The sequence below is a fragment of the Epinephelus moara genome, chromosome 16, assembly GCF_006386435.1.
Source record: "Epinephelus moara isolate mb chromosome 16, YSFRI_EMoa_1.0, whole genome shotgun sequence".
NCBI classification, from domain to species: Eukaryota; Metazoa; Chordata; class Actinopteri; order Perciformes; family Serranidae; genus Epinephelus; species Epinephelus moara.
The window spans coordinates 38,199,294-38,220,375 of NC_065521.1; the positions used below are offsets into that span (position 1 = coordinate 38,199,294).

The window sequence follows — 21,082 nt, forward strand, 5'->3', positions numbered from 1 at the left end:
ATGATACATTTATTTATTTACATGCACCAAAAAAGCATGGGTTTTGTTGTTGTGTTTTTTATTTTATTTTCTTTTTTTAAAAACCTCCAAAATCATAAAATACAAATTTCCTTTTTCTGAAAACCTCTCCTGGACAAAAAGTACAAATTTTGACATGATTAAAACTGTTTGGTCACCATGATGAAGTGGACTGTACAGGCAACAAAGACCTCCATATACACTGACTGTACACAATGCAAATTGAAATGCAAATGAGTACAAAATATGACACGGACTAAAGCAGATGTCAGTCGAGACTCTCCGGCGGGGAGGTGTCAGGGTGCAGCTCACAGGCCCATCACAGAGGGAAACACAGCAGCACCTGTTGAAGGAAGGAGAGTGCTTTCAATCCACTCAGACAGTTTCAGTTTCCTGTAAAGCCTCTACTCCAGTGATACTCAACTTACAACACTGGGGCCAAATATGGCTCCAAGATAGGGTGCTGGGTGGCCCATTTTGTAAGTAACAATGACAAAAAAAAGATTCACACTTGGATGTTTTTTTGGTACTTTAAATGTGAGTAAGGTGCCAGAGTACATAAAAAACCCCATGAAAATAGAGCTTGTTTAAAAAAAAAAAAAAGTGGTAGGAGGGTAGGAGGGTATTCCCCGACCCCTTACAGAGGCTGAAACCTGAATGTCCTAAATCCTAGAAACACCCCTGGTGACCACCTGACCTGTGACTGGCTCTGACTGGATTTACCTCTTGGCAAAGATGAGTGAGAATGGCAAACATCAAAAGGTTGACAACAATTAATTATATATTAGGGCTGCCCCCTAATATTCGACCAAATGTTAGTCGACCAGAAAGGTCATTAGTTGACAAAATTTCATTGGTCACTTAGTCACAAAACAAACATGAAACTCTATTAGGAGCTGAGCCTTGTCAAAATACATCAAAACCTATATGACTGGACCATGTGGGAATTTAATTTGAAAGGACAGACACAGGAAGTATCCTCGTCAGGTTAATTTCCAGGGCTGGTACCTGCAGTTATTCCACAGGCTAGTTAATAACATGTCGGGCAGGAAATCCAAAGTGTGGGATCATTTTGAGAAGGTGAAGGACGAACCCAAGGTGATATGTAAACTCATCTTCATTGGTCGACTACAAACATGACGTATCATCTGAAACATGGAAGTAGCTACATGCCCATTAGCCCACAGCGTCATTAACAGGCGGCTCGCTCAGTGTGTGACGTGCACTTGTAGATAAAATATAGGCCTATATTAATGAAGGTTCATTAGTACGGTTTTGTATTTCTCTGTAATGTAGCACAGTGTTAACAATGTTACTGACACTATTCTTTCTCACACCTTCAACTCAAACCATTGTGTTGCCCCGCCCAAAATATATCATTTCATAATTGCATTAATATGGTAAACATGTGGGCGACTAGTCAACTAATGGCCCTAAATGACGACTACTGGTCGACGGGGAAAATTCTTAGTTGGGTGCAGCCCTAATATATATACTGAAGAATATTTTTGACTTTTGCCTTTATTTGACGGGACAGATTTAAAAGTAAAAGGGGAGAGGAAGGGGTTGACATGCAGCAAAGGGCTGCAAGCTGAATTTGAACCCAAGGCCAATGCAGCAAGGACAATGCCTTTTTGCATGGGACGCCCGCTCTTACCACTGAGCGCCATGATAATTATTATTAGTGTATGTTTATCAACTGGCCACTGGCCTCCTGTCATTTTGCAAAAGTGGACCCCGGGCAAAGCACGTTGAGTATCCCCGCTCTGCTCTAAACACATGATTACATCATTAGCCTGCATCTAATGCAGCATTACGTCGTACTTTTTGGGCTACCTTGACCATCTCCTGTGTCCGATTCCGGGACTTTCCAGTCCAGCTGGCGACCTTTTTCGTAAAGTCCCTTCAGGATCTTCCTCACTTCGTCGTTGCCCCCTCCGCGACTCAGCTCCAGGTACTTTCTGTAAAGCTGCAGAGCGGTGCGTGCATCCTCTATACTGTCGTGGGTTTCCCCCTGGATGTTGAGGTCTGGGAGCCGCAAAGAGAAAAAGGACAGTCAGGAATGATGAGTCATGATGATTCTTACAGCTGACTCTCAATCGGGGATCTTGGACAGACAACCAAAAAACATAATGCCTCCTACCATGGCTGTTGCAGGTGCGGACATTAAAAAAAAAAATTGATTACAGCCACTTTAACTTACCTAGAAAGTACCAGGCAAGGAATCTCAGAGAAATCATCCTCTTACGCGGTAAATGGAACAGGTAGACAGTGTCGATGACTTGGTCTTTCAGAACCTAAAAACAACAAAGAAACAGTAAAGTCACCTGTGTTTCCCTTACACTGCTTTTAAATGTGCACGCCCACGCACTACACAGTCAACTGTGAACTTTAATTATCCATCTACAAAACAAATCTGACTTCAGGTTGAGAAATGACGTACCAGTAAATTAATAACCCGAAAGTCCTTCTGCAGACCGTGACCAACAAAGCGAACTCCAGTGTCGATGAGGAAGCGCAGCTTTAGGTAAGTGGACTTCAGTGTGGTCAGATGCTTTGAAGAAATCTTTGCATCCAGGTCTCCTGGTTTGATGCCGGAATACTGTGTCAGATAGTCGACGACCTGGAAGAACAAACATTCAGAAGAGGTGAAGCATGAGCAGCAGTTTCACAGGATTAAGTTCGAAAAAGCACCATTGTTCTTCAAGGTTAGGGGCCGTGTCCGTCAAAGTATTTTATCTGAGGCAGCATTTTTTAATGCTTTGCAATTGGAGCAACGCATCTTTACCAGGTCTGAAATTAACATCCGCCAAGCGCCAAATGCAGGTAGATTTTCCATTTGGCGAGTAAATCTTGAAAGGCTATCCGCCACACTGGCAGGTTAAAAATTGTTGTGTAATAAAAAACACTATGCTGCGAGTCTCTGCTGCATTTTGGTATCATTTAGGGGCCCACTGCTCTGCTGCTCCTGTGCTGTCTGTGTCAGGCACAGACACACACACACACACACACACACGCACACACACACACACACACACACACAGACTTCCATGCGTCTAAATGGTGCCGTGAAACTAACCATCTCAAGCACTCATAGTTTTGCTGATCTGCTAAAAAATCACTTGCCACAGTTCTAGCAGTGCGCCTATACTTATAAAGGTAATGAAATCATAACACAGGGAGCCCATAGTCTGAACCAAGACAGTGAGCTCTTAATTGCCTCCCATGCTGTCGCTCCCCTTTTTCTTTCACAATAAAAGCCCTACAAATATACACTGCATCACTGCTTACCAGGGTTTGAAATGAACTTTTTTTGTTTACCTGCTACTGCAACCGGTGGATAGCAAAATCTAGCAGCCACTCCATGGATCACTATTGTTTTCAGCTGGCAAGTGAAGCAAATCAAGCAAATCAAGCAGCCGTTTGCATATTTTACCAGTATTTGACTGGGCGCTGATGCCAATTTCCAACCCTGCTGCTTACCAGAGGGAACTTAAGCACATGCTGAGGCTGTAGTGATGTTGTTCTATATTGTAAAATAATTTTGCTTACAATACTTTATCTCATTGAAAATATACTGAAACAAATGAAACAAACAGGAAATTTATTATTTTGGCTTGTAAGAAAATATACTTGGCTGGTGGATTTTTTTCATCTACCAGTCACCTTGGCTTTAGTCAAAAAGTTAATTTCTGGTCTGTACACAGCGCTACAAACACCTGCAGCATGATGAAGCGCTGAGTGTAAATTCTGTGCTGAGCACTGCAAGTTGGGCGTTATTTTTCTAAGCGCATAGAGTTAAAAAATGTTCAACTTTGGGTAAAAACATTGCGCTCGTCACCGTCACTTCAGAAGTTCAGTCCCAGTAGAGGAAAGCAAGTACTCAACCTTATACCAACATGTTTACTTCCGCAGGTATCCGAATCATAGCAACCAGACGCTACCAAAGCGTCTCAGCTGAAAAAGCATTCTCTTATGCTCCCAGTTGGGTGTTTCCTTACTGAGGCTGTAGTGATGAGTTGTTCTATATTGTAAAATAATTTTGTTTACAATACTTTATGGGTGTTGGGTGTTTCCTTAGGTGTTTAAATTTTAATGAGAAAAAACAGAAGGGATGGTGTTTGGTCCCAGTGGCCTTTGTGAACCCCCCCTGTTGCCTTGGGCCCTTTGGCAGGTTTTTTTAAAGCCAACAGTCTCAAACTTGGGTTTTAAGATGGACAGTGATTTTAAATTGGATCAGCAAATTAGCTCTGTAGTGAAGTCCAGCTTTTTTCAAATTAGACAGCTGGCTAAGGTGAAACCTTTCCTTGCACAACAGCACTTTGAAACAGTAATCCATGCCTTTATTACATCTTGGCTGGATTACTGTAATGCACTTTATTTTGGAGTCAGCCAGTCCTCCCTCGCACGTCTCCAGTTGGTGCAAAACGCAGCTGCGCGCCTGTTAACTGGAGTACGTAAGAGGGAGCATAAAACTCCCATCCTGGCCTCCCTCCACTGGCTACCTGTGCACTTTAGAGTCCATTGTAAGATTCTTTTATTAGTTTTTAAATCTTTAAATGGTCTGGCCCCACCTTACCTCTCTGAGCTTCTTCACCCCTACGCTCCTGCTCGGTGCCTCAGGTCAGCTGATCTGCTGCTCCTTTGCTCCAAAGTACAAACGTTTTTAAATTGTTTTAAAAACAATAAAACAATTATTTTAGTATGTATTTCCTGTTAACTGTTTTATGTCCCTGTGTTGCTTTGTCTATTTATGTACAGCACTTTGTTTCAGCTGTGGCTGTTTTAAAGGGCTATATAAATAAAGTTGAGTTGAGTTGAGTTGAGTTGAGTTGAGTTGAGTTGAGTTGAGCATTTTCAGCTGCGAAAAAAACACTTTGATGGATGCAGGGCTTTAATGTTTGACTTTGCAGCTTTCATCATGAATAATGACTAAAGATTTTTCAGTCAAGTCAGCAGAAAGTATCCAGCCTAACTGGGCAAACAAGGGATCAATGATCATGATCTGAGCACAATAAAAGATCAGGGGCCTCATTTATAAAGCTTGCTTACGCACAAAACAGGGCTTGAAAGTGGCGTACGCCACTTCCCACGCAAAGGTTGTGATTTATAAAAATAAACTTGGCGGGACAATGTGCGCACCTGTAAGCAAACTCTGAGTCATGCATGCGCACATTTTGGAAGACACCGGGAAGTGGCGACGCAGATGGCGAGGTGGAGAAGTGGAGTCAGATTTTTATTGATGTCTCACACAAATTTAATGTCACGCTATATCCATCTTAGATCCACGTTATCATTGAAATTAAATCCAGCAGCCTTATTTTGCGCTTGGAGTGAGTGATAATTGTTTCATAAAAAACGTTGTAAAATCCAACTCAAATCCTGAATTGAAATTCTTTCTAAATACATACTTAATCTGCACTGCCACTAACGTCTCACTGTCCACTCTGTGAGCGCAGGAGGGGGAGAGGACGGCGCGACTGCATGGAATATATTTATTTATTTAGCTAAATATTTCCAGTGCATTTATCATGTCTCGAAATACAGCCATTAAGCACAACTGTTACACTCATTTCATCAGCCCTACTTAGACATGTGTTGTTCATGACAAAACTGGCATGAAGAAACATGTTCGCCTATTACACTTTCATCTTTGAACTGTATTTCAAATTACACGTTGTATTTTGGGACCGGGATACCAATGGTTCATGCTGTAATTCAGGCCGGGTGTCTGATCAGACTAATTGCCATAAACATATAAATACTGCGGTGACTCTCATGCGTAATTGCTCAAGATGGCACTGGTACATACTCCTTTTTGCTTCCACCTTTAATAAATGTGATTCTTTATGTCGCACATCAATGTCAAACATCCTCAAATTTAAAAGCAACACATTAACTACATGTTGGTAAAGGAGTAGAAATATTTGGTCTACCTTTGGATCAGACCACTTTTTTTTTTTCTCTGTCACTGTCCGTGCAGTCCCACACCCACAGCTGACAGCATCAGCAGCATTGATGTGTTGCCACTTTTTTTCGCTTTCGTTTATTAGTGATCCCGCTGCTGTGGCCACCAAATAAAATCTTTCTTCAGTCCTCCACCTCTCGTTAAAGGGTCTCTAGCTCAGTCTCGGAAAATTCCGTTTTTTGGTTCGTTTCTCACACCTGTCGCCGTGACTCACGAGAGAACACTCGCATGCCGGCTTATTTATATGCAGATCGCATTCAAGAGGTGATTTGCATGACTATTTATGGTTGAACTAGGGCGTGTAGAGGACGGAATATGAGGCGGATCTGGGTGCGCACAACTCCAGGAGGTCTGTGATTTATAAAGAGAACATTGCGTGCAAGTGTGCGTGCGCACGGTTTTATAAATCAGATTATTTTTTGGCGCACGCCATTTTCAGCTTTTGGGCGCACGTCAACTTTTAGTATGAATCCTAAGCACTTTCTTATAAATGAGGCCCCAGGACATGTGTCTACTGCTTCTGCATCATTAACTGAACACAGGTCAACCTCTCTGCTCATTTGTGTCTGCCATAAATGAGGTGCTACTCATTTCATAAATTTCCAGATTTGATTGAACTCACTGCAGGCTGACCGGGGCGTCAGTGGCTTAGTGGTAGAGCAGGCTCTTGCTGCAACGGCCCAGGTTCGACTCCAGCCTGTGGCCCTTTGCTGCATGTCACTCCCTCTCTCTCTCCCCACGCTTGTCTGTCCTATACATTAAAGGCTAAAAAGCCCCAAAAAATATCTTAAAAAAAAAAAAAAAAAAACCTCACTGCAGGCTGACCATATATGTTCTTCTTGAATGAACTTGTAACAGATTACCCTGTATGTGTATGAGTGTATTATCAACACTGACTAAATGACACAGTGTTTAATGACAGCAAAGACAACATGATGGAGGACATGACGAGAAACAGTGTCATCGCTGTGTAATAGTTTAGTCAAGTGTATCCTGTTTCCTCAACATTTAACACTTCCTTTAAAGGTAATGTCAATGATGGATTTTTGCTCCCACCTGCTCCTGAGTTGAGATGTAGTCATCGATGAAGGGCACCCCCTCGTTGGGCCCCTGACCCCTCACACAGGTGATCCTGGCCACAGACATCTGACTGGGCTTGATGGTCGACTTGGTGCCGTCACTGCGAAGCTCTGCCTCTTCCTGCAATCACACAGTCATGATGGACAATTAAAAAATGATCAAAATGAAATGAAATCGACTGAGCAGAACCACAGATATCACTTTTTTATTCCGTGCATTCCACGCTGAGTAAAGGACAAGTAAGCTCACATCTTCACAAAGTAGCTTCTAGAAGTCTGAATATGTTTGCGCCTGCTGAACAACAGGAAGCAGCATCTTCTAACAGAGTTAAAGTCAGCAAAACCTGTTTCAAAACTATGATCTGGTTTACAGGAGACATCTGATTTCTTGTGTGCATGTAAACATCCTGTGAGACAGACTGAGGCAAACAGACAGTGTCATAATAATCCACACTCACCTGGTTGAGTGTGACAAACTCAGCATCCAGCCCCACCAAGTCACCGGCCTGCGGCATCTCGCTGACCATGAGGGGGATGAAAGTGGCGTGACTTTTCCTCTGCTTCCGAGCCAACGAGGCCTCTGTCAGCAGCACGCTGGCATCTATGGGATTTTTAACTAAGACAAGCAGCAAAGTATGAGCAGGTACATAAATACAAACCTACGATTAAAGTCTCCAGATTAAACGTCCTTAAACTTACTGCGGAGGTCGTATTTGGTGTGGTAGTTCCTCTTGGCGTAATACAGAATGCCTGGCACTTTCCAGCTCACATCAAACTGAGCAGCTTCAGTCTTTAACAAACAACACATAATATTCTTATGTCTACAAACATGATATTTAATTATGCACATTTTCAGGTTCATACTTGTATTTAAGGTTTCTCCTAGAACACGTTTACTTGCTTCAATTGTCCAGTAATCACTTTACTGTGCTCACACTGTCTGTGCTGGAGCACCTGTATTCACTCTCTGTCCCTCCTGATACACCCCTGCCAAAAAGCCAAGGCGGATTGGTCAGCGTTTCCACATCTTCTGTATCTAGGAGCACCATCCTTGCTGCTGGGGAATGGCTGAAGCAGTAAATAGTGGCACTTTCTATCATGAAAAATCACCAAAGCCTCTGAACTTAACTGGCAACCAAGATTACCGGTTTTCCTGACATTAGCTTATAGCTACATGTAGCAGTGTACTTGCATCTGGGGTGTGACTGTGTACAGCTTCACTTTCTCCCATTGAAAATCACCAAGAAGGCTGCTAAACACAACCACACGTGTTCCAGCAGGAAAACGGTTTCGAATTGGGGAGACATTAACAACATCAGCAGCCATGATTACACGCTTCCCTGATGTTAGCATGTAGCTACATGTAGCAGTGTACAATGTAAACATCTGCAGTAGCATGCCTGGAACAGACAACCATACGTACGAAATCTGTCACAAGACAAAACAGGAAACAGGGTATTCAGACTGAAGCCTGAGGTTTTGCTCACAGGGATTACTATTACATACGTTTACCTCATCATTTGAAAGCCAAGTTTGATATGAACATCTGACATTGGAACTTAATATATATTGCAGAAAATAAGAAAAAGCACAAAACGTCCTCTTTAAATATGGTCAAATACTTACCTTATCAATTGGCTCGATTAAGAAATCATTGAAGAGGTACCACTGCTGATGTGTGACTCCCTGAAACAAACATTTTAAATGTCAGTTTTCAAACACAGAGTATAAAACATTAACTACACTTTGTCTGAGCACTGCAGAAGGAAGTCTCTCTCTCTCTCTCTCTCTCTCTCTCTCTCAGACCATATTTCTATTCTAAGCTGCACTCACCTCTTTCCTTTGATGGTAGGTCTCTCCCACTTTGATGTGTGCAACCAAGTTTCCACCTGTGCGAGCATCCAGGATGTGGGGCACCGTGACCACCAAATCATAGAGGGAAACACCTTCCGCCTCTTCAGCAGCACTTAACTGATAAGAGACGATATAAAGAGTCATTAGTTTTATGTAAATCTTGACACACAGGCCAAAATAAAGAATCAAAATCAGCGTTTTAATCCAGAAATCAGTTGAAAATGTTCCTCCCTCACCTCCTCTCCTTCAGACAAGCTGCTGATCTCCAGTCCCTGACTTTTGCTGATGGACATCTTGAGAGTGAGAGGGATCCAGACGTGTCGCAGGTCCTCCGCCCGCGTGTCAAAGGTGAAGCCCTCCATGTTGCATATGTCCTCCCCACTACAAAGATATACAGTAAAGTGGTGTTGAGACACATTCAACTGATGCAAATTATGTAATCTGTGGAGTTGAAACAAGTTAGTTGAAAGACGGAAAATTAATCGTGAACTAAACTGATTATGTGGTAAGTGTTTAAATCAATTTTTGCCAAGCGTGACAGTTCTAGAATATTAAAGGAATACTTCACCCCCCTAACAATCATTTCTATATCAATTAGTGACCCCATGTTACAATGAATTTGTGAAAAATATAAATATGCATACACATGCCATGAACAAAGAATCCAAAAACTGAGAATACTTCTGATGAATTAAAGTCATAGGGGTCCATGTTTAACAACAGCAAAACTATATCAAAGCATAAATTTGCAAATTCTCGCAATTACACAACTCATGCAGTATAACCAAGTCTCATTTTCCAGTGGTATGCTCAGCACTTCCCAAACAGACAGTTCTTCCTGAAGGGGAACTCAACAGCGACGAATCTTATCTATGCTCTCTTCAAAGCCAAACTCCACCGACAAAAACAGTTATTTCACCTCGCTGAACATGGAAGCTGCTGGTCCACCACCTCGATCTGTAGTTTGTTTCTGTTACTGAGTGGCTTTGGTAAATCTGAACTTACTCTAGGTAAGGTACCTAAGTGCGGTTCGTTTGGGCAGGTGTGAACACAGCAATCACACTCAGGTGCGCACCAAAACAACCAGACCGAGACCTTCTTGAAGAGGTGGTCTCAGTCCGGTTACAAACAAACTCTAGTGTGGTTCATTTGTGGTGAGAATGTGTTCCGACCTGGATCTGAAGCAAGTGCAGTCACATGACACATTGTTTGGGTTAAACATGAGCATGTTACAGTCCTGGAGGATTATTAATGTGCACCTCCTCCTGTACTGCCTTAATATGCACATTCAGCACATCCAATGCATCAAAACATTGTTTTCTAGTTGGAGCCGCGCCTCGTTTTCAAACTGTATGGTTTGACTAAAATGAACAATGACAGCAATATAGTCCACGATGAGCAGCGCTAAAATCAACCTGCGTAGTTGTCCCTCCATTGTGACATTAGAAAGTGTCACATTTATCTTGCAAGTGTACTCTTCTTCAACGTTTGCTTTACTTCCTGGATTTTTCCCACATGGAAACTCTGACCAATCAAGAGCAGCTTTCTCGCACAAGGCATTTGATCTGGTCCGCTTGTAAATGCTGCCGTGAGAACACGAACCAACTCTAGGCAATTATGCAACTTTGTGACAAAATTAGTCCCTGATTCAGACCAAAGAAAGACAACTCTAGGTCTGAAAGCACCCTAAGGCAGTGGTGGACCAGCAGCCCATGTTTAGAGAGGATAAAATGACTGTAAACAAACAAACAATACTGGAAAAGTGGAGAGTTGCAACAATGCAACTCTATATATTTGATATTAAAAGGGGTTCTTACTCCAAGCACCACTCAGTGGGCATGGGCGGGGGTTCTTTAGGTTTTGCAGGCTCCATCGCTTCCTTCTGCATGGCCTTATTGAAAGCATACTGTGAAGAAAACCCCAAATCAGTTTATGTAACTAACAACAGGCAGGTCATGAAATATTCTTCAAAGTGTGTTTGAAAACTTCCAGGAGGGAAATAAAAGCAAAATGATTAATTTACCTCCGCCTGGACTTTCCAGAACTCGGCCTCTTTAGCGCTGTTCACCTCACAGTTTATGACCAAAACATCTGGGAGACAGCGGATGTTGCGTGTCTGCACCTAAAGAGCCACACAGATAGTTTCACAGAGTGGAATCAGACTACTTATGTATGTGTGTGTGTGTGTGTGTGTGTGTGTGTGTGTGTGTGTGTGTGTGTGAATATGAGCTGCTGATGTGTGTGAATGGGAGCTGTAACTCACTGTGGGCTGATACTTCTCACAGTTTTCACACCATGCCTGAGTGCTCTGCTCCAGACAGATGCTTTTCTTCAAGATTTCAGCAAAGTCGTATTCCTTAATTATCTTTTCTGATGAGTCAAAGTGAAATGAGGATATTATCAATGAATACATTAACTACTTCACAGTCTTTTATCTGCCACGGTTTATCCAAACATTTGTCTCTCAGAGCTTTGGTACTTGACAGACACTCCATGCACAGCAGTGTGAACTTTAAACTCACCTTGAGAGTTCTGTTCAGGGTAATGCATGGTGAAGAGCAGCGTGAGGGAGGAGCGCACCGTCTCTTTGCCACAGCGACACAAACTGCTGTTCTCAACTTCAGTTCCAAACAGTTTTCCGATGGCAGACTCACCAGAGGAACCCAGAGAACTGTATCAATCATAAGCACAACACAAACAAAGAAGTGCTTAATATCTTCCCTAAACCAGTGTTGCCAACTTGGCTACCTTCTCGTTCGATTTTGTGACTTTTCAGACTCTCTTAGTGATTTTATTTTCAAAAAGCAACCAGCAACAAATTTGATGATTTATTCATACCAACAGGAAAAAGGCGAGAAATACATTGTTCATTCTCGTGAATGGTGCTCTAAGTAATCGCAGTCCAAGGCTCCTCTACCACAGCGCCCCCCCCCCCTCCTCCTGCAACATGCAGTAGTCATCAATGACCAGTGTCATCAAACATCGGTCCATAACCTCACTTTTATTTTGGAAGTCTGTGTCACCATCAAATAGCGGCAGGCAGATGACAAGCAGCCAAGAGGAACGATGATGAATATGTACTAAGGGATAAATCAGCAGTGTGAGAATATTTTGGAGAAAATCGGCTGAAATTCAACTGCGCTCTTCTGTCGTGAGATGCAGTGACTTAAACCAATGGTTAGTAAGAAAAATAATAACGTTACATGTAATTTATGCAACGTAAACATGCTTAAACCCCTACTACTTTCAATGGAAAAGATTTGTCAACACTGCCCTACTCTTTCTACAAAGATTCATCCCTCCAGACCCTGGAGACGACATGTCAAATGCTGTTTTTATGTCTGTTGGCTGCTCTGACCTGCTGCTGGCTCCTCTGTATGCCTGCGGGCCCTCCTGCTCCTGTGTCTCCTGGTGGAGCTGAGTGAGGATGAAGCGGTTCCAGCTCTGGATCAAGCGGCCGAGTCTGGCCTTTCCTGTCTGTTCATCTGAGTCTGCGAGGATCAGACCGAGCGCTGAGGCTTCAGGGATGGTGCGAAATGCTCGCAGGAAGTTACTGGCCTTGAAAAGAGGAGACAGGAGAGGTTGGATTAGGAAATCTACATGGAAGGCAATGTGTAGTTGCAACTGAGCATGGGACCATATGAAAATTTCATGTCACGATGATTCTGGCCAAAATAATTGTGATTCAAATATGCTTAAAACTCTTCAAATGACATTAAAACATACTGGAATCACTTTACCTTACATTCATTTTGTTATGGATCAAATATTTTACTGCATCACAGATAGGACAGACATCCATGTTTAGTAAGCATTCTTTTTAGTGAAAAACAAACATTCAAACAGTGTATTTCAAATGTCATCCTATCTTTAAATATGAAATATGCCAATGCTTGATTAATCTCTTTTATTGTTGGTTGCCCAGAAGTCTCCTTGGATGCTGCTTTACACAATATTCACGATTATTCAAATGATGCAAATTCATCACGATCAATTTCTTGTGTTTTTTATGGCAACCTGTGATAAAATTAGATATCATCCCATCCTTAACTCCAACACAACGTGGACCAAGAGCCTAAAGTTATTTAGATAAACAAGAACAAACAGCTACCTGACATGGATCTCCACGTGACAAATCCAACATGTGGAAGAGGAAGCCGAGCTCACAGGCCAAGCAAAACTCCTTCTGGCACAAATGATTCTGCACTAGACAGCGGATTGGCTCCAGAAAATATAACACCTATAATGCCAACAGAGAAACAAGAGAACAATAAATGCACTCTGCATGTGTCAAGACAACAACTTTTATATAATCTCTGAAGAATAAAATTAATTTTACAGAAAACCGTCCTTGTGTCTTACCTGGATCATGCAGTTGCAGTAGGCATTGGGGATGTGAGGCTCCAGGCCAGCAAACAAGGTTTTGTTGTAATGTTTGAAGTCGAAGTCCTCCAGTCCAAGTTTAGAGTATTTAATTGTGACCTGATGCAGCACAAAATCAAAACTTATTTTCATACACCGCAGCAGCAAAATAAAAATAAACTAGCAAAACATAATAAAATAAATCCAACCTTTCTGTACTTTTTGGGCACCATGTAGAGGTGCGGCTCTTCATCACGTCCGATTGGAGACTCAGGGACCTGGTTGTAATTATCATAATCCAGCTCCACGTCTTTAAGTTTGTAAGGAACCTGAAACCAACACAGAAAATAGATTTCTTATCGTTGAAATGTGTGCATGAATGTGAAGCTGGACACAACAAAAAATGTTTGTTTTCCACTTCTGAATATAGTGAAAATGACACTAATAATAATGAAGCTATTAACAACATATGTGTTTTAACTATTCAGTGTTTTGACAGCTTTTACAGCAACACAAGGCTGCTGTAGAGCAGTGTAAGATCTACAGTGTATGTTTCCTGACATGCCTGGTTTCGAGGGCGGGTACGAGGATTTGCTGCATAACCGATGAAGCCAACAGTCTTCATGGTGCGCAGGATTTCAGGGTCCACGGGTGGAGCTCGTCTGTTGGAAAGAACAGTGTTTGTACGTGATAATGGAAGGAGTTGGAGACATATTTTGCAGTAATTGTTGGCTATTGTTCAACAACATCACCAGACAAGGTAAAAGTAAAAGCAAAGCCAAGTTGTGTCTGGTTGGCTTTTGCCTTGCTGTCTGGGTTTTTTGGCACTGTCTCCGCAATTTTCGCAGCTTCCTCTAAGACGTGTGCTGCTTACGGTCTGGCACCTGGTGGCTACCTTTGTAGAAAGTCCCCACCTTACCTGCACGTTGTGCTCAGGAAGGTCCCACACAAAGCACAATGAGAAGAAAATCCAAGCACAGAGCAGAGTCTCTGCAGATAAACACACCATCACACATTTCTAGTCGGTCAAAGATGATATGTGAGAGGAAGTTGTATCAGTCTATACATTGAGTTTTAGGAACACCTTGCATTGTAAACCTTAAAGAGAATGGGAAATGCTAGCCAAATGCTGTAAGTGAAACTCAGTTGCCAGTTTATTAGGTACACCCAGCTTAAACATATGCCGTTTAATACAACAGCCATGCTGCCTTTACTGATACTGAGAGGTGTTTGTAATGTTTTGTCCGCACCATTCACATCAATGAGGGGAACCCCATATTAGAAAACCCTCTGGATGCAATGAAATTCAACAGCACCACAAACTACAGCCTGCAAATGACCAAAAAGTTGAAGCAACAGTTATCTACAATGGTTTCAACCTAAACTGAGACTTACAGCCTTCATGAAGGGAGGATTTATTGCAGGACTGTGGTACATTATAAACTGGCAAACCTATGGAGACTCTCAAAAACTGCTAAGCATCATCTGATTGTGTTAGACAGCACAATCAGATATGGAGATACTTTTTAGATCATTTGCTATGTTAGGAGCAGTCGACATTCATATTTGGGCCAAATTGGCCAAGAGAATTCAAGAGAATTAGCCAACAGTGAGTGCAGTAAAGAGAAATAAATACATTTCTCACTGGGCCTAAAATATTTTAATGGTGTGCAGTGAGAATATGAATCCCATTTTACTGTTTTGGTTTCATTATGTGAAATCACATCATCAGTTTAAAGATAAAGCAGCTGATATTCTTTATTTCTGCTATTGTCATCAAATTTCATGGAAAGACCAAAACCCACAATGCATTAGTCCCTAAATACTTTCCAACTTCCCTATCTTGTCTGTGGCACAGAGTCCCAAGCCTACTGCTTCCTACTGAAGACGTAAAAGCATTCAAACTGGGGCACAAACATATAGTTTCATTTTTAACAAGGACTTAATCATTTCCTAAAAACAGCTGTGAGTAAATAGTGTATTTGCTGGGAACAATTTTCAGCTGCAGATTTGTGGTACTGATGAGTATTTCCAGCAGTAGGAAGGTGCATGTTGGGTGGACTCAAAATAAACTACAGTGTCCATGTTCATCATACTGAAGGAACATATCAAACAGTGCAACAGTGTGGCTCACTGACGTGTAATTAAAAGTTCTTGGACAATGATGGAGCTCGATGGCACAGAGGAATAAACTCAATTGGTCTCATTCGCCAATATCTTCCTAATTTTTTCTTTAACTAGCTCTAAAGAAAGGTTCTAAGAAAATTCTATGTCAGATTTATGACGTGTTCTTAAACCTCAGAATTGTTTGCACCTGTGTTCTTATAATGACGAATCCCAGTGTTATCTTAAGTTGAAAGCGTGTGCCAGTTGATCCGAAAGAGCACAGACGCCCCGTAAATAGAGGTAGTAGAAGAAAAAGAAATCCAAAGAACAGTAAGCAAAAGAGGAAGAGGTGAGAGATTTAAATCATTTATGGTCAAATGAAAATTGAAAGAGGGCCGAACACCAGATTTTAAACTTAAGAAAAAGCTCCCAACAGTTAATAAGTGGAGGTGCTTCTACAGGAAGTGAACACCAAATGAGCTGTCATATTTAGTAGCATCAGAAAAGGATATAAGAAAAAAAATATGCATTAATCAACCATCCAGAAGTTCAGCAACCGCCAACTTTATATATTATAATAGCACAATTGTCAGGACCAGAGACAGAGACGAGTGATGCTGTGCTCTCCAAGGTGTGTGTGTATGTGTTTGAGAGAGAGGGAAAGAGTGACAGAAAGGGGACAGAAGGTGGAAGGTGGACTATTTCACACAATGCTTCTTTAAGTTATTAACAACTTAGGCAGATCGCATCCCTTTATATTTTCTAACATGATCAATCACCTATTAATAGATGTCATGATTAGAGGCTGACATTTTTTCGGGAGTCCCACGGTTCACGTGATTGGGAATCAGTTTCACTATTCTTCACGTGATTGGGACGGGATGGGAAAAAAGTCCACGGGAGCGGGCGGGACTGGGAATCATAATTAGGCCTGTCGCGATATGCAAGTCGGTTAATTGCACGGTAAATTAAAAAGGGATTAATTGCCATATTCATGCGTGGTTGTTTTCCTCGTCTCTCTCCACCAAAGAGACTGGACGACAAGAGCGTTCACTTCCGTGCATCGTCTGGCAGCCAGGTGAGTTGGTTCATTAGCGTAATGAATGGAGGGAAAGCTCTTGTCATCGAGTGTCTTTGTCTCTGTGGGGGAGGTGGGGATATGGGCTACACACACACACACACACACACACACAGTGCGATCTTGTGAGGGGGAGACGAGGCGGAGAAGAAAACAGAGAGTTGAGCTAAGAGAAAGACATAGAACTTGTTCCTAAACCAAATGCCATGGCCCCTGTGTGGGAGTGTTTTGGATTTAAACCAAATGACAGAGGGCAGCCCAGTAATTTGGACGAGCCGGTGTGCCGGGGTTGTTCTAAAACCATCTCAACAAAAAGAGCGAATACGACCAACTTAACTGCACACCTGCTACAACAGTAACATGCTGCTCTAACACTGATGCTTCAGTATTAATAATCTAATGATGCCATATATAATAATATCAGTCAGAGGAACCAAACACTACTTCTACTGCAATACTTTAATTACATTTTTCCCTCTCAGAACTGGTTCTTATGACGTGTTGTCTGACCACATCAGAAATCAAATGTGTTTGTCATTCTGAACAGCTTCAAGATGGAGTGAATGTTAAAATAATTAGGCAATAAACATCAAGTTGTTACCTTGGGCTGGGTGTAACCAGAGCAGCAGGCCAGTCCGACAGAAGTTGCTCCGTACTGGTGAGCGGCATGGGGATGAGCGAGAGGGGCAGCAGGTCGTGGTTCCAGTCCAGCTGAGGCAGCGTGTCCACAAGACAAGGCAGCGCAAACTCTGTCTCTCTGGAGTAGTCATTAAATGTAACTTCTGGGGCGTCAGACCACAGGTGCACACATCCCCCAGAGTCCCCAAAGGCCAAGGCTTGTTTGCTGGACGATACGTCAAAACTCATGAGCAGCTGGCCGACGGTGTTGACGTGAAAAATGTCCGCCACATTGGCGAGACCAGTGGGCTCACAGAACTGGCACTGACCTGGACAAAGAAACAGGAAGTCGGGTATTATTTCGAAGCTGCATGTGCTGGTATTCAGGAACATTTTCACTCAATGGCCTGAGTAAGGTGGAAATGTTACTGAATGCTGGTACGTGCAGCTTAGACAATAATTTACAACTATTCAGTCAACACTTCCACTGTAGTCACTTAGGTGTGTAAGTGTGAGGCAACAATATAAATCTTGATGTTATTATGATGAAAAGCATGTGTCACATTCATTGACAAAACTCTTAAATGATACCTGTCTGTGAGATGATCGCCAGACGTGACGTGTAGGTCGGAATGAAGCGCAGGAAGAGGGGGTCCACATGCACCTGAAGTGGCGTTACAGCTCGCATCATACGGAGATCATACACCATGAGGAAACGGTCACAGGCCAACCCATTCAGTCCTCGGCTGGAGAAGCCGCACGCAGCCAGAAGGTTTCCATGAACGTCAAAATCTGAGAGGCTGCCAGAGAACGCATCAAACTCGTGCTCTGTCTTGAAAGTGCGCAAGTCCCGAAGAGTTATCTGTGTTTAAACGGAGGGTAAAGGTGAGTGTTGCGTAAACCACAAAAAACATTCTACACAAAGTGATTTGATCAAGTCGTCCTTACCTTGCCAGAAGTGTGCCCACAGAAGAAGAAACGGCCAGTTTGGCGCATTATCGCCACTCCAGGTATCTCAACATTGAACTACAATTACACGTGACAAGAAAGGATACAGTCAATCACTCCCTTTTAGGCATATTATTCTTATATCATTTGTCAGATTATGTCATGTGGTCCTGTGCTGCGTGTATAAATGGATTTGAGTCTTGATAATCTCTCACCTTTTGAGTTTCTTGCACAGTATTCAAGTCAAGTTCAACGGCATAGTTTTGTAATCCACCCATGAGCAAAGTGTTGTTATCAGTCATGAGGAGACTGTGCATATCAGCTCCTTCCTCCATCCTGGAACACACACAGATATTATCAATAATCATAGATTTGAATCATTAAATTTCATGAAAGAATAAATAATGTTACAGCTGCAATTTGTCAGCAATCAATCTCAGCACAAGGACATTTGTCCCAGTCAGTACTTTGTGACACTTACGGGTAATCAAACATAACAAGCCCCCCACGAGTGTGGCACTTGAGGTTACACTTGGACAGGAACAGGACGCCTGTTTCCAAACTCTGAATGTGTCGGATGTCATCTGCTGGATGTGCTTGGAAAGAAGAGTGGCGGCCCATTGTAGGTCCGAAGAACGAGGTTACATGGCCCTACACAGGATAATAAAAGTAATTAAGTATTTGGCATTTTCAATATACTGGAAGCAACCTGCATATGTTTCAGAAGCAGTCTATACTCCATCATAATCCAGGCTCTTACTCTGTGGTTTCCCATCCAGAGCATTTCCTCCTGGAGATCAAAATGTGTTGCAGTTACTGGGATGCCAACTTCTGAAACTGCACTGTGGAGCTCTGAAAACATCCCCTCCATGAGGTGCACGGGCTCGGGCACTGTCACTGCCAGGCCCTCTGGGTCGAGCTCCACACCCTGCAGCAAGCTGGGGTTGAGATGGGGGTCCATAGAGGGCTCCATCCCCGCCTCCAGAGTCCCGTGGAGGCTGGGTGGGTACTCACCCATCCCAGGGTCGAGACCGTCAAAGTTCATCATGAGTACAGTTAAATCAACCTGCAGAGGAATCACAACGTCTGTCAACAATAAGACCACCACAGCTAATAAATATATCTCAATTTTTAATTTACTTTTATTACATTATGTCTTCAAGCTAACTTTCATGTTGGCATTAGCTTTGCTATCAGTAGCTAACCCCGGAAGCTAACCTTTTAGCTGACTGCGGCTAATTGTTAACAACAGCATGTAAAGCCAAAGTTTAGCATTCATTGGTAAAATGTGAGCAGACAGTTAAGCTCAAGTTTCATCGGTCACAGCTGCAGTATATCATCTTTCGTATTTGATCAGCTAATTGCGCTTAGCTCATTTAACGCTAGCTAACATTAGCATTCACCGGCCAGACAGTATTTTGGCTGCAGTGCACATTGTTTCCGTTTCTGCACCCAAAATATATGTATTAATGAAGAGTGTGTGTTTCAGAAACACTGAAATGTCACTATAAAGTTTGCACCGACCTCTTCTTATCATGTGATTCACTGCAGAGTCCATGCTCGCTTCATTCACAACAATAACATACACTAAAGACAAATCACTTCCGGGGCACACAGGGTGCGTTCAAGAATTCCAGTGTTTCTAAGTGTAACCGGTGTAACTCAATAGGTTTACTCAAGCGCAGCAGACTATTTAAGTACAAATTTTTGGTACTTTATTTATATTTATAACTATCTGTAATTGTACTGCACTAATGTTCAGAGGGAAGATATTTTTTTATGATTTCTGACAGTATTAGGTGCTGGTTAATTTTCAGTTTAATATTTTATGATTAAAACGTGAGCAATTTGTAGGATATATATTGTTACAGATAAAAATATAAAGTTGTTAAAATTAACTCCACCCTGACAACATTAAAGTTCTGCTTACATGTACATGTTATTCTTTATATTGTATATACTGAGACATTATATATATATATATTATTACTCCTACAGAGTATGCTATCTATCTATCTGTCTATCTATCTATCTATCTATCTGTCTGTCTGTCTGTCTGTGTATCTATCTACTCTGTACTAAGAAAGCGTTATTGAGTACTTTTATACCGTGGTAAAGGTATGAGTACTTCTTCCACCACTGGTGATTTGTTAATTTGAAGAAAAGCAAATTTGTAGAGTCGAAACAATTAATCAGTTAATCGATTAGTTAATCAAAAGATGATTAATCACCAACTATTTGGTATTTAAGTCAGTTTTCAAGCAAAAATACCAAAGATTTTTTAAATCCTATTTATATACCGTATAGGCTTTAGGAAATTGTAACAGTATTGATTGACTGAGAAAATATTTGGGCATGAAACCACCACGAAAGCGTCAAATAAACTGAAATGATAACGGCTTAATGGAGGGGCCCTGTGTCACAGTCTTGTTTTAAAACCTTTGTTATTTAAATTAAAACTGTGCTTACACAGTGCATGTTTTATTCCTTCTAATCAATACCACAAACTAACTTGCACAAAACAAACCTGGGGCAGAGTAGTGTTCCCTATATCATTGGGCAAAACATAAGGAATTTGTCACATCACCTGCAGCCCATAAGTTAGGAATTACATGCATATTTGATCATTCTGTGCCTCACAGTATATGTCTATACATTCTGTGCTAACACAGAACAAGGTGCTCCCTTTGTAGTGAGGCAGGAAGTGAAGGTGAGGAGGTTGAGGTGGTGAATGGACATTTAGCACGTGAACATCTGACTTTAACACAGAAGATATGAGTTTGATTCTTGTCATCTGCAATAAACATTCACGTTTTTATTAACTGTAACCACAATACCTTCCCTAACCTCAATCAAGTAAGTGCTTTCATTGCCTAACCCTAATCATACCGAGCCTATAGGCAATTTTATCTGACATAGCACTGATCTCTCCCTGTAACCTCAACCATACCTGAGTCGCCATTTGCAGATATTAGAGAAAGAGAGAATTTTAAAAGTGTTGGCAGTGGACATAAAGAAGCAGAACTGGGCCAGATACACACAAAAACCATG

General features: G+C 41.9%; 1 protein-coding gene across 2 annotated transcripts; it reads right to left on the bottom strand.

Moving 5' to 3' along the window:
• On the bottom strand, positions 1-19,639 carry pan2 (poly(A) specific ribonuclease subunit PAN2). Of its 2 annotated transcripts, none has more exons than XM_050065466.1 (26): positions 19,556-19,639; positions 18,792-19,097; positions 18,513-18,682; positions 18,247-18,367; positions 18,032-18,109; positions 17,675-17,945; positions 17,067-17,412; positions 13,847-13,943; positions 13,491-13,610; positions 13,282-13,401; positions 13,031-13,159; positions 12,278-12,477; positions 11,442-11,590; positions 11,183-11,289; positions 10,943-11,041; positions 10,737-10,825; positions 9,156-9,300; positions 8,899-9,036; positions 8,692-8,751; positions 7,765-7,855; positions 7,524-7,681; positions 7,043-7,186; positions 2,462-2,641; positions 2,222-2,315; positions 1,843-2,046; positions 1-361 (listed from the first exon to the last, which is right to left on the bottom strand). In XM_050065466.1, exons 2-26 carry the CDS (start codon positions 19,077-19,079, stop codon positions 327-329), a joined length of 3,633 nt encoding a protein of 1,210 aa, XP_049921423.1. In that variant the 5' UTR covers positions 19,080-19,097; positions 19,556-19,639; the 3' UTR covers positions 1-326. The 2 variants fall into 2 exon arrangements, with proteins under 2 accessions (XP_049921423.1, XP_049921424.1); XM_050065467.1 differs by having other exon boundaries at positions 2-361; positions 1,855-2,046.
• Between the last annotated feature and the right edge of the window lie 1,443 nt (positions 19,640-21,082).

Coding starts and splice junctions, on each gene's coding strand:
- pan2 (XM_050065466.1), bottom strand. CDS start 19,079: ATGATGAACTTTGACGGTCTCGACCCTGGGATGGGTGAGTACCCACCC. Junction 18,110..18,246: donor CTGTGCAAGAAACTCAAAAG/GTGAGAGATTAT, acceptor GTGTAATTGTAG/TTCAATGTTGAGATACCTGG. Junction 13,944..17,066: donor CTGGTTACACCCAGCCCAAG/GTAACAACTTGA, acceptor TCTTTCCAACAG/ACGAGCTCCACCCGTGGACC.